Source organism: Alosa alosa, chromosome 8, assembly GCF_017589495.1.
Source record: "Alosa alosa isolate M-15738 ecotype Scorff River chromosome 8, AALO_Geno_1.1, whole genome shotgun sequence".
NCBI classification, from domain to species: Eukaryota; Metazoa; Chordata; class Actinopteri; order Clupeiformes; family Clupeidae; genus Alosa; species Alosa alosa.
In genome coordinates, this window is record NC_063196.1 from 19,748,673 (window position 1) to 19,763,874 (window position 15,202).

The window sequence follows — 15,202 nt, forward strand, 5'->3', positions numbered from 1 at the left end:
GAGTTTAAATATTCTTTTAATTTATTTGTCATTTTGGTACAAATGGTATTTAATGAAGTCACATTGAACAAATTAAAATCACAGTTATGGAGACAAAACAAACATGTAACTTTAGCCATATCAGTCTCATTGGCAGAAATTACTGACCAGTTTACTTCTGGAAACTGAATATTGAAATGTCATGTAAAAAGAGACAAAGACAACAAAACAAGTAAAAGATTCTGGAATGCCCTTTGGTATTCTGTAGAAAATAATAACAGCACAGTAGCATTAAGGTCCACAGTGACACTGAAACTAGTCGCTTCAGTGACTACATCATCTACGTATGTCCAAACGCTCATCAGTAGTACGCGCACCGCTAACGCAAACCTTCAGAGCTGCCTCTGGGCAATTAAGAACAAGTGAGTCAGAAAAAGAGGGGACAGAATGACAAACGACAACTCAAAACCTCAGTCAATAAATTAAAGGATTCTCTGTACGTCGGACAAGCATCTCATACATGCGTTATCGTCATATGTTCAGATGGAAGCGCATCATTTTGACATCAACGCTTCCTAACAACTACTTCAGTGAGGACTGTCAAAGTAAAAATAATCAGTGAAGCCTAAGATATCAATCTGCAGAACTGACAAATATCTCATACACAGCTTTATCATCATTTGAAGAGTGCAAAAGTTCTTTTTTTTTTCTATTAAAGAAGGCATTAAGACTCATAAAAAGTATAAGACGAATTCCACTTTCCTCATTGCAATCTGTATGCTTTCAGCTCTATGATAAGAGGGATGGCCTGTCATTACTCTATGCTGTCAGACAGGAAGCCCAAACAGACACACCTGCTCTGGGGTTGCCACGGCAACAAGGTCAAGTAGTAGAAGGCAATTGCAAGTTCAAGGTCAATGCCAAAGAGTAAACATTTACAGTAAGAGAGGAAATTCCAAAACAAAGGTTTCAAGTTAAGACCGAGATGGTGGATGCTTTGATGGAATGAAAGCAATGTTTACATAGTAAAAAATAATGATAATACAAAAGAGTTTATGCCGTTTAGGGCATTTGAGGCCTGTAACATTAGGGATTCATGCTCAAGGTTCATGACTATTCGATTAATGTCATGATGCCCATCATGACAAACAAATCTCTTTGAATTGAAAATTTAAGTGGTACTCATGAAATTTGGTGGGACTACAATTTGAACACCAAGGACTAGATATCATGAAATGTACAAGCTCTTTTCTCAGAAAGTTGATAGTGTTGCTAACAATCCTGAGAATCTTCTATTAAAATTCTCTTGCGATCATAATGATATAAATGTCTTTCCAGTCATACAACAAACAAACAAAACACGAAAAAAAAATAGACAAAAACTCTGATGTGACAGATGAGACACTCATCCAAGGCAACCTGGCCAACACAAGGGAAAAAGTAACAAGCGTGTGACACACACAACATGTGAACACAAAGACAGGACAAGACAGAGGGGAGGACAACTATGGACGTCAGCGCTGACGGCTTAGTGGTGGATGGTTGTGTCTCGCCTCGTTGTTGTGTTGTTGTTGCGGTGGTTGCCATCACTCCTGGCTCTCCAGGAACAACGCAGCCTCCTCGAGAGGTGATGGCCTCCTGTGTCGTGAGTATTTCAACTGGAGCAGATCCCCGACTTCGCTGATGGCGTTTAATGCCTGAGGAGACACCAATGAGAGAAAAAAAGGAGCTATATGAGATGAGATGGGGCTCTGCATTCGGCTCAACAGGCATGCAGAAGGCTTTGAGTCATCAGGAGAACAAACTGAAAATGAACAGAGGACTCTGCAGGGGTGAGTCACAGTCCTCATCACACTCTGCAAGGTTTGTGGAGATGCCTGGTGACAGGCCCATCTATCCGTCTCAAATAGGACAGAAGAAGAGACGTTATGAAGCGCTCAAATGAGAATGATTTCAGTGCACCGATGGAAGTCCTAACTTGACCCCACCTCCACCCTTCCAGAGAAAAAAAGCTATCACAAACACATGGAGAGCTGGACTGGTGAGATTGTCTTGACAAAGTTGTCTTGACAACGGGAGGAGAGCTTGCGCTAAAAAGGCGAGGCTGCGTTTGAGAAACTGGTCGGCCGCTGGATTTTGTCCGAGCTGGGAGCTAAGCTGGACACACCCAGCGCAAACGATCCCACAGATCTGGGACACATTAGCATTGCTATGATTGTGTGTTTTTTATATATACTGTAACCAAGAGGAATTTTAGATCAAGGAAGGATATCGGGATACTTGGGCAGAGCAGAACTGTGTTCACATGATTGTAGCCATAGACAAGATGCTCGTGGGAACTCTTAAAAACCATCTGACTATGGTGCCTTCACGCTATACCGTAAAATTGGTTTTCAACTGAGTGCATGTTTCTCTGTCAGATAAAGGTTGATTTCTGCTCTCTAGATCCCTCCCACTTCAAACGTTGCTCCATTTTGTCCATTTTTAAGAAAACGTGCAAAAGGCAGACATTGGTCTCCATTTGTTTTGGCACTTTTGGAAGGTTGCCATTTGGGGTATATGTGTTGTACATCGTCTTCTCAATTGTTAAATTCTTTGAAAATGAAGTTATCAGTATTTATCCTTCTTGTAATATTTTTGTTACAACTTGCTTTCCTGCTTTCCTTGTCCACAAGCCTAGAAATGGCCTTTCATAGGTTAACGGACTCACCGTATCAAGCATCTCTCTGGTGTGAGCAGCTGAAACACATAAACGTGCCCGTGACTCGATGATGGGTGTTGCTGGGAAACCCACCACCACTGTGCCGATGTTCCTCTTCAGCATCTCCCGTCCAAACGCTCTGAGAGAGAGAAAGAGGGAACCAGACATTTTAAAATGAGACTTTATTACAATACAACAAGAACCAACTAAACTTTAAAATCAGTCTATGCAAAATACTCAGAAGCACAAACCCAAAAAAATAAAAAAATATACCAGAACCAGAAAGAGAGAAGACAGAAAGAGAGAGAAAGACATTAAGCCATCTTAGTGCCTCTCTGCCCACTGGCCGAGCCGTTATCTCCAGACGGAGAGTCCAGATTCAGACTGCTCTGAGACTCACCCAATCTTGGCAGGCATGTAGAGCATCAGGGGCACCACTGGGGAGTCTTCATTTCCGTAGATGATGAAGCCCGACTCCTGCAGCCGCCGCCGGAAATATGTAGTGTTCTCTGCGAGCTGTCGGAGACGGTCCCGACCTAGGAGTGGATTAACAAGCAAATACAGATAAATACAGAACATATAACCACACATTAACAAAGTCTTTCTTTAAACAACAAAACAAAACAAACATCTGATCAGTTGGAAGTTGTAGGATGTAATACTCATCAAATTGGAAACAAGAAGAAAATCTCAAAAGCATCTTTGTTGTTCTCAAGAGCATAAAAGGGAATGTCAAGCTCTCTGATGAGCAGCACCAATGAGAAAAAGACTGAGACGACATTCCACTGGGATAACTAGTGCTACGTATGGAACGTCCTGCTCTCTGCGTCCCAGACTTGGAGACTTCTAGAGCCGCGCGTGCAGCCGAGAGGGGGAGGGGAAGATGATGAAGAAGGAAGCCCACTCCTCCTCGCCTGTACTTTCATCACCAAGGCGGCCTCTCTGTTTCACGGAGATCAGAGACAGCAACACACACACACACACACAGGCCCAGGTGCTCTGGATTCCCCCTCCGGACAGCAGACAGATAGACGGACCCCCGGAGGGAGAGGGCTCTTGGGGCAGGAAGAGAGCTAAGCGGAGTGTCTGGATGGTGCGGGTGTGTCGGGGCCATTAAGCCCCTCCAAGATCAGAACAACCACAACATGAACCCACTGTTAACCAAGTATGATGGAGAAGCAGACCATGAGGCGACCATGCTTGATCTGCTTGTCTAAAACGGATCTTTTGAAAGGAACATCCCAACTATATCATTCTGTCAAGTGCACACCACACACCAGTGTATTCAACCAGAAACTCTGTGTGTCTCCTGCATCTCATCAGGATCCCACTGTGGAGATCTGACTTGTCCTTCACCCTGGCCACAGTAATGTTATGGCATGCCCTCATCGCCATACCACCATAGTCATCATGCAAGACCAAGACAGAATGAATGACAGATGGCCTTTCAAACAGAGCCAATACAAAGAGCCTGACATGAGCCATCACTCAAATATACTGTGCAGCTATGGACCATCACATCTGGCCACAAAGAAAAGACATCTTGAATGGACTATAAAAAGTATAATACATCTGTTCAAATTAAAGTACGAAATACAATACAATTCACACTTAGCCTAGATAAAAATGCTCAGATTTTGTGCGTCCCTTGGTATTAGGGCTGTAACGATATGCGATTCGAAACCGTAATCGCGAATTAAAGAGGTAGAGTTGTAATAGATAGATAGATAGATAGATAGATAGATAGATACTTTATTGATCCTCATGGGGAAATTCAAGAGGAATAGGAATAGTAGGCTTAGGCTATAGGCTAATCTGCTTAAAGTGTGCGGTCATAAATATCAGATATGTTGTGCTATAGGCTAATCTGCTTAAAGTGTGCGGTCATAAATATCAGACATGTTGTAATCCTCTGGTGTTCTAAGGTAGGCTATTGAAATTGTATTTAATAATGTCCATCCCCCTCCCCCCCAAAAGAAAGAAAAATCGAGGTTTGTATCAAAAATCGTGATACAAACCGAATCGTGAGGTTGGTGCATTGTTACAGCCCTACTTGGTATTCCAAAGAGCTGTCCCCTTTCTCACACCCATATGCACTTCCCTGCCCTTCCCTGTAGTCCTCGTGATCAGAGAACATCTCTCAACTCGGCCAGCTCCTCACTGCTCCCCATCAACTCACTCTGACACATCTGAAAGCCATAAAGGCAGAGGGGGGTCTACATGGAGATGGTCGACTTCAAGAGAGCGAGCGAGAGAGAGAGAGGGATTTGGCTGGCACGTTTAAGATCCAAGGGCAGATAGAGAGGAAGGAAGAAAGAGAGAGAGAAAGGAGGGAGAGAGAGGAAGAAAGATAGAAAGAGAGAGAGAGAGAGAGAGAGAGAGAGAGAGAGAGAGAGAGAGAGGAAGAAAGATAGAAAGAGAGAGAGAGAGAGAGAGAGAGAGAAAGAGGGAGAGAGAGGAAGAAAGAAAGAAAGAGAGAGAGAGAGAGAGAGAGAGAGAGAGGATGAAAGTCAAAGAGTGAGTGAAGGAGAGCCAATGGCCATGTCTGTACAATATGATTGTTCTTTTTCCTTGTATGTACTGTACATCTCTCTCTCTCAGCCTATCCTTCTTCCTCAAGTCTTCCGCCTTCTCTTTTTCCCTCTCTCCCTCATTCCCTCCCTCTTTCAACACCTTCAGAGATGGGGCCCGGGGCTCGACACGGAGGCAAAGAGCTTCCAGATGTGGCTGTGAGGCACAGCGCGGCTCAGCACAGCGCTCCCTCTTCCTCCCCCGTGGCAGGCAGGGGCGTCCAGATGGGTTTCAAAGGGACGCCGCGCCGTCGCTGTCTGTTTGACGGACGGCCATCGGGAGGGCCCTGATCAAAGGAGAGGGCTAGGGGTGGGGTGGGGGGGGCCCCTGCCGTACAGCACGGGGCGGATAGAAGTATTCTATGATGTGTACTAGCGCTGCTTGTGGGAGGTAGGATGTGTACAACCTGCACCAACATTTTTACTGAAAAGTTGAGTTTGATATTATGATGCTGGTGGGTCAATGCTCTCCTCTTTCTCTGTTTTTTTTCCTACTTTATTCTCAACTTTCGGTAAAGCAGGTATGATTCCCTCTACATGTAATCCAGACAGTAAAAGTACATAATCCTTATTTAACTTAGCTGGAATACTTTATCATTAGACTCCTAGATATTAGACATGCTGCAATCTTGAAAAGCCAAGCTCTAAGGCATATAGAATCTGAAAAGGTTTTGGGTATAGAAGAAAACTAGAAAACCCAAAAACTAGAATGTGAAACTACATTTAACACTGACACTTCCGAACTAGACAGCATAGCAACGGGTAGACAAAGGCAGGTGACAGTTCTATAAGTCAGTACATGACATTTGAATCGAGATGGAACGTGTGTTGAAAGAAAAGCGAAACCATAGCACTCTAGAGATCAACATGGATGTGACTATGTGCTCCATCAGACAAGCACATTGAGTGTTGGAATTGGAAAACTCAACACTACAGATGTTAGTTGGACATTTAATACTCATGCTGGATCCATTACCTCTCCAATTCTCCCCTCCATCCAAAACTTTAAAGCAGAAAGTGAACCTGTCAAGTCACATGACTTGACCTTGAGATAAATCAAATTTCTTTCGATTTTTCAGTTTTGGGTTGTAGCTCAGCTCAGTCATACACAGGAGGTTTCAATAGATTTTTTTGCGAAACAACACAAGCCAAGAGTTGGTTAAAAGGGAAAAGAAAAGAACAGTTAAAAAGGAGGGGAGAAGCTTATATTGAAAAGGAAATGAGTTCTTGATGCCAACCTTTGCCTCAACTTCACAAACAAGGCACAGAGATCAAAAGGAACATTACGCATGTTTACTTTGGCATGTGTGGTTTCTAGGACAATCAAAGGAGCCACTGAGACTGCCATTGTGAACTGCAAATTGTGCTTATAATAAACTTGCTTTATCGGTTGTCGTTAAGACTTTCTGGCAAGTGCTGTAATTTGAAATGAACACTCAAACTTGCCACTGTGTCCCCAGCAAACAGTGTGCAAACTTGACTGTTTCCAAAGGATGTTCTGCCACCTTGTGGTCTTCGCATTAAATGCAATGGGATCTCACAGCATGTTCATTGTGAAACTTCCTGAACACCATCACTGTGTGTGTGTGTGTGTGTGTGTGTGTGTGTGTGTGTGTGTGTGTGCGTGTGTGTGTGTGTGTGCGTGCGTGCGTGCATATTTAAAAAAAATTAGGTCTAAGCATCTTGCTCAAGAACACTTTGACATTTTGTCACAGTGCCAAGTCAAGACAGTCCAGCATAGAGGGACCATCGGATGTCCAAATGTCCTACCTCCATAGTCACTGCTCTAAAGGTCAGTAAATGTCACTGTAAACACAGATTCCTTGGCATGGCGTGTAGACAGAATGTTCAAATGTGTAATGTGAAGGAACCAGCCATCAAAGCTCACCAAGATTAGTGCCATCCTCTCCCATAATGCACTTCATAGAAGTGATGATCTGTTGGGCGACTGGTGGCGATATGGAGGTGGCATAGACTGCGCTATGTGAGTGTGTGCGCAGGTAGTCAATCAGCTCCTACAAAGCAACAGCAAATAACTAATTATTAGTAAAAATCTTACATGAGCCTATATTCAGAGATGAAAAAGGGCTCTCGGATGACATTTTGTGATGTTCTGGTTGACATATTATGACATACTGTTATGTCCTGTTTATCCAGTATAAAACCTTAAAACACTTTTAAATATTCATGATGAGTGACAATTATAAAGTTATACTATTGATCATCCAACTGAAATGAATAGAACCCAAAGCCTACTCAAGGGAAGCTAAAAGATATTGATTTGTAGCCTGGCAGCTACAGAACATTGTTTGTAACACTATTAGTCTACTTGCCTTTTTGCCACCAATGTAGCCACCTGCTGCTCCAAAGCTCTTAGTGAAGGTCCCCATCATGATGTCTACGTCCCGTGGGTCCAAGCCAAAGTAGTCCACCACGCCTCTGGCCCTGGGTCCTAGTGCCCCAATGCTGTGGGCCTCATCCAGGTAGAGATAGGCCTTGTACTTCTTCTTCAGTGCAATCACCTCAGGCAGACGCACAATGGAGCCCTCCATGCTATCGGGTACACAAGCCAGAAGAGGTGGTGAGGGTCCTGCATACTCCAGGTAGTGTATGTATGGTGGCACGCACTAGGATATGCTTTCATCAAGTTAATCTGTTTGAAAATCTTCTATGGCACAAATTACCCATAATTCCATCCAATACATTATGGCTCAGTGTGCCAAATGACTAGCAACAGTTCATCAAATAATAATAATATATATTAAATATATAATAAAAATAATTCAAATCATATAATTTGTCAAGAAACTGATTCAGGTAAAACAGAAGGAATTGAGTGAACTGAAGACTCGTTCTGGTAATAAAACGCCTCATTGTACCCTCATTTCCAAGAGTAGCTGGCTTCGTTAGTAGGGTACCTGTAAATTCCTTCTACCAGAATGAGAATCTTCTTCCAGGGCCGGTGTGTTCGGGGCTGGCCGTGTACTATGGCATCTCGCAGGAGCTTCTCCAGACTCTGCATATCTAGGATGAAGAACAGAGAGAGAGAGAGAGAGAGAGAGAGAGAGAGAGAGAGAGAGAGAGAGAGAGAGAGAGAGAGAGAGAGAGAGAGAGAGAGAGAGAGAGAGAGAGAGAGAGAGAGAGAGAGAGAGAGAGAGAGAGAGAGACACACACACAGAGAGAAACAGACAGAAAGAAAGAGAGAAAGAATGAGTTACTCAGTAACAAAAACACTCCAATTCAGGGGTGTCCACGTCCAACTCCACCCAGAAAAAACACATTCACATTCCAGCCATTACTGCCTTTCATTATCAGGGGATGGTTACGTTCAAGGCTGGGCCAGCTCACTAAATTGCCCAGAATATGGCATTCGATCCATCACACATGAGCCAGAGATAACAAGCTGCCATAAGCATGTGACTGGATAACTATGAGATAAGAGTGGATAAGAGAGGAGGGGAGGCCTACTGTTGTGTTTGAAGACGCGAATAGTGGATCCAGACAGCCTTGCCCCGAGCACCAGAGAGGCATGGTTCAACTCATCACTCAAAATCAGACAACCCTGAGAGTGAGGGAGGGAGAGAGAGAGACAGACAGACAGAGAGATTGAGAGAGAGACAGAGAGAGAAAGAAAGAGAGAGAGAGGGTGAGCGATATGTGTTTAGTATGCATTGTGCATAGTGTGTGAGCACCTTTCTGTGCTACACCCCTCATCCTTGTATGTGTGTGGGTGCTTATCAGCACATAAAAGGAGTCAGTGCCATTTCCCTGTGCGCTACCAAAGTACAGGCCCGTAAAGTAATCTCCTGCTCCGAAAATAAACAAATGATTGTCACTGCAGGCTCATATTCTGCCATGATGTTATTAACGTCAATGACAGACGGAAGCCACCTGTTTCCAGACATTGCTGAGTATCGCTTCATCATTCCTATGTTTCACAATACTCGTATAAAAATACAAATCACTGTTCTATTTCAGCAAATCCATTGTGTCGCAACATCAGCAGGTGGGTCATGTATTTTTTTTTAATACTACTGTGTTGGTTCATTTATTGATCAATTTCCTGTTGTTTAAATATATTAACACAAAATGTTTTGTTGTTCTGTCATTCCCTGCCAAAAAATGAATTTCCACCTTTATACAGTGCATATACGCATAATCATGGTCATGTGCATGGTCAGGCTGCTGATTCTAACAGTGCCAGTAACAGTGGCCAAACAGGAAGTGAAAGAGTGACTCAGAGGGCATTGCAGACTTCCCATGAACCTGCTGTGTGAGGCGCCGTGATGACGATTGGATCTGAAATATTTGAAGCCTATTCTGGAAAACAGGAGGTAGAACACTACACCCTCTTGAATCAACTGAACAGCCATTAACCGCATGCTTTCATAACATGTAGAGGAAGCAATCATTCCATTATTCATTTGAGGATTATGTTTTTGAGCACTTGTTTTCCAGCTCAAAGCCCTCTGATAACAAAGGTATGGAATGAACACATACTTTTCCTGTCAAAGCAGGAATGTTCATAGAGTTTGTGGCAAAGCCCATCCCAAAAGCCATGGAAGCCTCAACGCCCAGAAATCTGGCAACCAGGTTCTCCAACTCCACATGTTTATCCAGGTTTCCTGTTTGTGGAGCAAGCGGAACAGTCAGTACCAGATCTAGTAGTCCCCTGAACTTTATATGATCAGCAAATTAGCATTATGTGTAAAATAACATGTTAATAAGAGACCTCTCTGTCAGTGGCATGACAAGCAACTGATACATCCTGGCTAGAATGGAAATACTGTTGATTCATTCATTTTATTCTGGATTTAGTAACTAAAGTCAAGTCAGGTAACATTTAAGTAGTATTAAAGTTTAATTTTAAAGTTAACTAGTAGAAATGTCATTAAAACATTCATTCAACAATGCTGTGAGTGAACAACACAGTCAATGTTTACAGTAAGTAAACATAAAATTATGGTGCCATGAACTTATGGTGGCTAGATAGAAGTGAAGGCGTTTACCCATTTCATGCCTGGTGCTGTTGACTCCCACTCCGTACTGCAGGGTAGCCTTGGTGGCTGCGTCAGAACACGTGCCAATGTTCTCCGCAAAGCCCAGGTAGTTATATGAGCCCATGTTGATGACGTCCTTAATCACCCTGCCTGTGTGTCTATAGGTGGAAATCAACAAACAAACAAAAAAGGAAAAGGAAAAAAAAATATTACAAACCTAACCTTTACAATTCTATGTGTGTATATTTTTCAATTATTTATATACCAAATACTGCCCAGTGATCAGCAGCCATCCCCACTGTGATGCTAAAAGTACAAGCTACGTCTTCCATTGAACACACACTGCAGTCTATTCATCCTCATTATTTGCTTGGTCACTGCACTGCCCCTGTAAGCAAATATTTACTCTTGCCAAGTAAGTAACCCGGAATAGTTGGGACTATCCGGAGTAACCGTTTTATTTATCTGTTAATTTAAACACAGAGGGATTAGGAGAAGTCATCCCCCACCACACCTTCTATAAGGCTCAGCTGTATTGCAGAGAACAGGTCCAGTGTAAACAAACAAAGCCTGGTGGGGCTGATAAAAGCCAGATATTAATTCTCTACCCGTAGCTTCAGAAACCCTTGAAGGGAGCCACCTTGTTGTTAATTCCATTGATCAGTGTAATCGGAGTCTCAGTTAACGAGGCATGCATGCCACTCACTCAAAGGTCCAGTTGTAGTCGTGGGTGACCCGCTCCACCAGGTCCATTCGGGCTCCAGGGACGCTGCAGATGGGCCGGTTCCAGTTGTCCCGGATCCTCATGTACAAGTTTCTGGTGTAGAAGTTCTCAAAGTCCTGATAGAGAGGGACGAAGTCCTGAAAGACAACAAAATACATACAACGTAATCAGAATCTAAAGGATTTGTATTTGTGTTTTCATAATGTAATCATAATGTGACTTTTGGTGGCGATTCACAGTATAAAAAAGCAAGTAAACTGCCTCATCCAACATTACTTTAGCCTACATTACCTAACCAAGGCTAAGTTGGGAAAAGGTCTCTTGTACAATGCTATGATGAGGCACTAAACAATCCACAAAACAATCATGACATGTTTCCACACAATGGTGCTAGTTGTAAATTCCTGAGAGATCTTTAGTGCAACAGGTAACTGCTGACTGGGTGTGTGTGGTACCTTCTGCTCCTCACGTTCCCTGGCAATGTGGCACTTCTCAATTTTCCACTGTCTGAGGAAGTCACGGAGGTATCCGAAAATGGTGAGGATTCCATAGCCCATGTACGTGAGGACGGCGACCAGGAGAGGGGTCTCCTCAAAGGACTCCACGAATGGCTTGTTGTACAGTGCAGCGTTTCGGGAGACATGTTGGCTCTGAATGGACAGACACAAACACAGATACCCATGGAAGCATAAACATGGGGTGCCAAGCACACACATCCACACAGATACAAATGAAAAGACAGCACTGTTTAAAATGGTTAGCCAAAGTTCAATTCTATCAACTGGGTCCTCCATGCTTGATTCATGCTCCTCAGAAACTTTTTAGAATGTTATCTTTATTTTATTTTCAGCAATGTTCAGTCACAGACACAGGGGGTGAGAACACCTCTTTCACACCAAACAGGGAGATGACAGTGGATCCACACTTGAGCACTTTTCCCCTTATTGATTTAAAAGAAACCTACCGTGCAAACATTAAAGGGTGCTCAAAAGGCTGTTTCTAGTAGACATGTGTGTACACAGCACTGAGGTGTTAGCAGGTGATGAGTTACAGTTCGGCAAAAGAGCTTGATTGTCCGCTTGTCTTCTTCTACAGCTATTACGAAATTATCAGCAGCGAGTAACCTACGTTATGTAGAGATTCATGATGGTGCTGGACTGGTTCTGTATTTTTGGAGAAGTTGCGCTCATTCTAATGACATCGCACTGGCCCATCAATACAGCAAGGCCAGCCAGGTCCCAAAAAACAGGTTTGCCTATAACCCTAACCTGGAGCCTGTACTATTAGATAACTCGGCATGGCCCCTACATTGCAGGGTCTAACAACCCCTCAACAGAGGGACAGACTGGCCCTTTTTGTCCCTCTAATTCTCCCAAATCAAATGAGGCCAAAGCACAAGAAACACAAAGTCAGTACCTCTGTCAGTCCCTCATTAAGAGCTGCTGGGCTGCTTAGCAACTGCATGTGACTGTGGTCATGCCCTTCTCTGAAATGCCTCTGATGACTGAGAGGGTGACTGGTGTGTGCACTCAATTGAGCTTAACATTAACATAGCCTCCAACCCAAATCCCCCTGGGTGTACTGACCATGTTACTCAGAAACCTGGTGGCCCCCTGGACGGGCTAACATTAACCAGCAGTGGGCCTACACGACACTACACAGCACGTTTCACTCCAGGCTACAATTGGGATCGGGAAACAAAGACAAGTGTTGTTTCTTCTTAAAGGCTGCTATAGGCTTGATGCAAAAATGTCCCACAGTTGAGGAACCTTAGACTCTTCCAGTCTTCCATAACCGTCATTCCTGAGGCTAAGGCTAGGGGACAGAGGCAACTTTGAATACAGGGTGGAAAAAAATACAGGAAGCACTGTCTTTTCACCAAAAACAAAGATCACGTAACCACTCATGACTGATAACTACGCCTGTGTTCACTGTTGTAAAATATTGTCAGCAGGTCTAAGAGGAGCTCCAACAGTCGGGGAACACACAGGATTAGATGAGCCAAAGGGCCTTTTCTAAAAGAAACTTGTTCCCAGGAGAGCCGCTCCCTTTGCCCCGGGAGCGCCTGGGAGGAAACGTAAAGATTTCAAAGAACTTAACTCTCAGGTTACGCTAACGTATTCTCCACAGTGGTGTCAATGTAAACAGCCCTGTCACCAACACAACACAATACAACCTAAAAACAGTGGGTCATTATCGAAGTATTGTGCATCGACAGCACTATTCAACACCATAAAACAGAAATGTCTGTTTTGGAATGAAATCTCACTGAGATACAGCACGTATCCAAAGTAACCTAACAGGTGCTATATGTTAGGGTCTAAAATAATTACGATCTAGTTAGTTAGGCGATCGAGTTAACCCCCGTCAATGTAAATTTGCAACAGACTGATGAGGTCTTCCTACTGTTCACATTTCAGAAGCACTAACTTAATGTTCTGTCCACAGGCAAATACGGTATGCTGTTATCAAATTACGTTACGAGGCGTAACGTTACAATTACAACAACAACAAACAACAACAACGAAGGGAATTGTGTGTTTTTAACCACCTAACCTTCAAACAGTTGAGACACTTTTAGGTCGGTTAACAAATGTTAACATCTGCTAATATAACTAATGTAAGTAGCCTAAAAACACGTTTAAGTTCAGTGAATCATTCATATTATCGTCAGCTAGTAACAAAAGCTAGCATGAATTTATCGAAACAACGTTACACCGATAGCTACCAATAGACAAACTTTTTGAAATAACAAGAGTGTACAATGCCCGAAACTAGTTACCTACAACAAATCACCATCGTTTAACATTCAAAACGTTGAGCCAAAACCTTACTGTATTTCCGGGTATGCATACCACGACCCTTCCCTCTCCCACCCACCCACTCTGCCGTTGTTGTATGGTTGTAGCGCGAGGGCCTTTTACCTTCTCCTTCGTGCGGCGGTACTTTTGCAGCTGCTGCTGTTGTTGGAAAAGACAGTGGTTCTTTACGAAGCCGTTTCTAGCTGCCTTTTTTCCGTTAGCGGTTCGGTGACAACTATCTCCATTTAGCAGTTTACTCGTGGAGCTTTCCGTCATGATGATGAGCCGAGACCCCCTTCTTCGCCCAAGAGACTCCGGTTTACTTGTGTAACAGTGAAGTTTCAACGCCTCTTCCACTCAGTTGAGTGAAAGGAAATAACCTACCACCGCCCACTACGGGACGAAACATGAGATTAGTGGACAAAAACGCCCCTCAGGACGACAGAGCAGCTAACGACGAATGGCATGTAATTTCGTCACACAAGGGCGCGGTTTCGCGTGGAAAATTCAAGAGGAGGCTGGCTGCCTGTCATGAAATGAAGTCATCAGGAATAACCTGTAATAACCTCAACGTGGGTGTGGATTGCCACTCACCATTCCTGTCGTAGTTCCACAAGGCCTACCTGCCTTGCATTAGATTAGGCAATGCCTGGGAGTGGCTTATCATTTCCAAGGACAGTAAAAAAATGACCTTGGGAAGAATGAATGACTAAGAACATGCAAGGCAAAGCCTATTGTTCCGCTCATAAAATATATAAAAATGATGACATATTTACTGTGTTAAATTCAGTAAGTACTGTGTTAGTACTGTGTTAAATTCTCATGTTGCCACAATTTTTTTTCTTTAACCAGTAAGGCTGCTTAGACTGGCCAAGACTAGAGGCTCCTTTTCAATGGGAAAATACTTTTCACATGTCAGCTATTTATGTGTTTTAGAAGTTAATTTGTATGAATTCTTAGACAACTCCATAGGATACAAGCAAAAATGGAACACCAACCTCTAACATACCTATTATTTGTAGGTTTTTAGTATTCATCCACACTCAATTCTGTCTATCAAAACGTCAAGGACTAATTTGACAGTGAGAGTGTCTTGTAGAAATAACAGGTGGTACAGAAGAAAATGGCAGGACAATCCAAGACAACCAATTGTTACTCAAAAGCCTATTTTAAAACCACCACCAATGTGCTAGCAATGAATTAGTCCCCCAGTTCAAACACAGAGAAAACAAAATAAATAAAAAAAATAGTAGGCCTAAACCAAGCTTTTTCATGGTTGTGTAGGAATGTGAATGATTGCCTTTTGAAGACAGAGAAGAAGACAACCCTATTTAGTTAGGCTACATTGGTTGCATAATTCATAAAAAAAAATCCTGAATGATATTTGGATCTTCTCTTGTAAAAGAACAACGGTGGGGGCTTAAAAC

The 15,202-nt window shown here is 43.1% G+C and overlaps 1 protein-coding gene across 2 annotated transcripts; it reads right to left on the reverse strand.

The window, feature by feature from the left end:
• Positions 1-26: 26 nt before the first annotated feature.
• Positions 27-14,169, reverse strand: LOC125299106 (serine palmitoyltransferase 2-like). 2 transcript variants are annotated; one of them, XM_048250214.1, is made up of 12 exons: positions 13,899-14,169; positions 11,430-11,624; positions 10,957-11,111; positions 10,260-10,408; positions 9,751-9,875; positions 8,719-8,812; positions 8,169-8,274; positions 7,584-7,803; positions 7,139-7,265; positions 3,081-3,216; positions 2,690-2,819; positions 27-1,676 (listed from the first exon to the last, which is right to left on the reverse strand). In XM_048250214.1, the coding sequence occupies exons 1-12, from the start codon at positions 14,049-14,051 to the stop codon at positions 1,566-1,568; spliced, it is 1,701 nt and encodes a 566-aa protein (XP_048106171.1). In that variant the 5' UTR covers positions 14,052-14,169; the 3' UTR covers positions 27-1,565. The 2 variants fall into 2 exon arrangements, with proteins under 2 accessions (XP_048106171.1, XP_048106172.1); XM_048250215.1 differs by lacking the exon at positions 13,899-14,169 and adding an exon at positions 11,939-13,268 and having other exon boundaries at positions 28-1,676.
• Between the last annotated feature and the right edge of the window lie 1,033 nt (positions 14,170-15,202).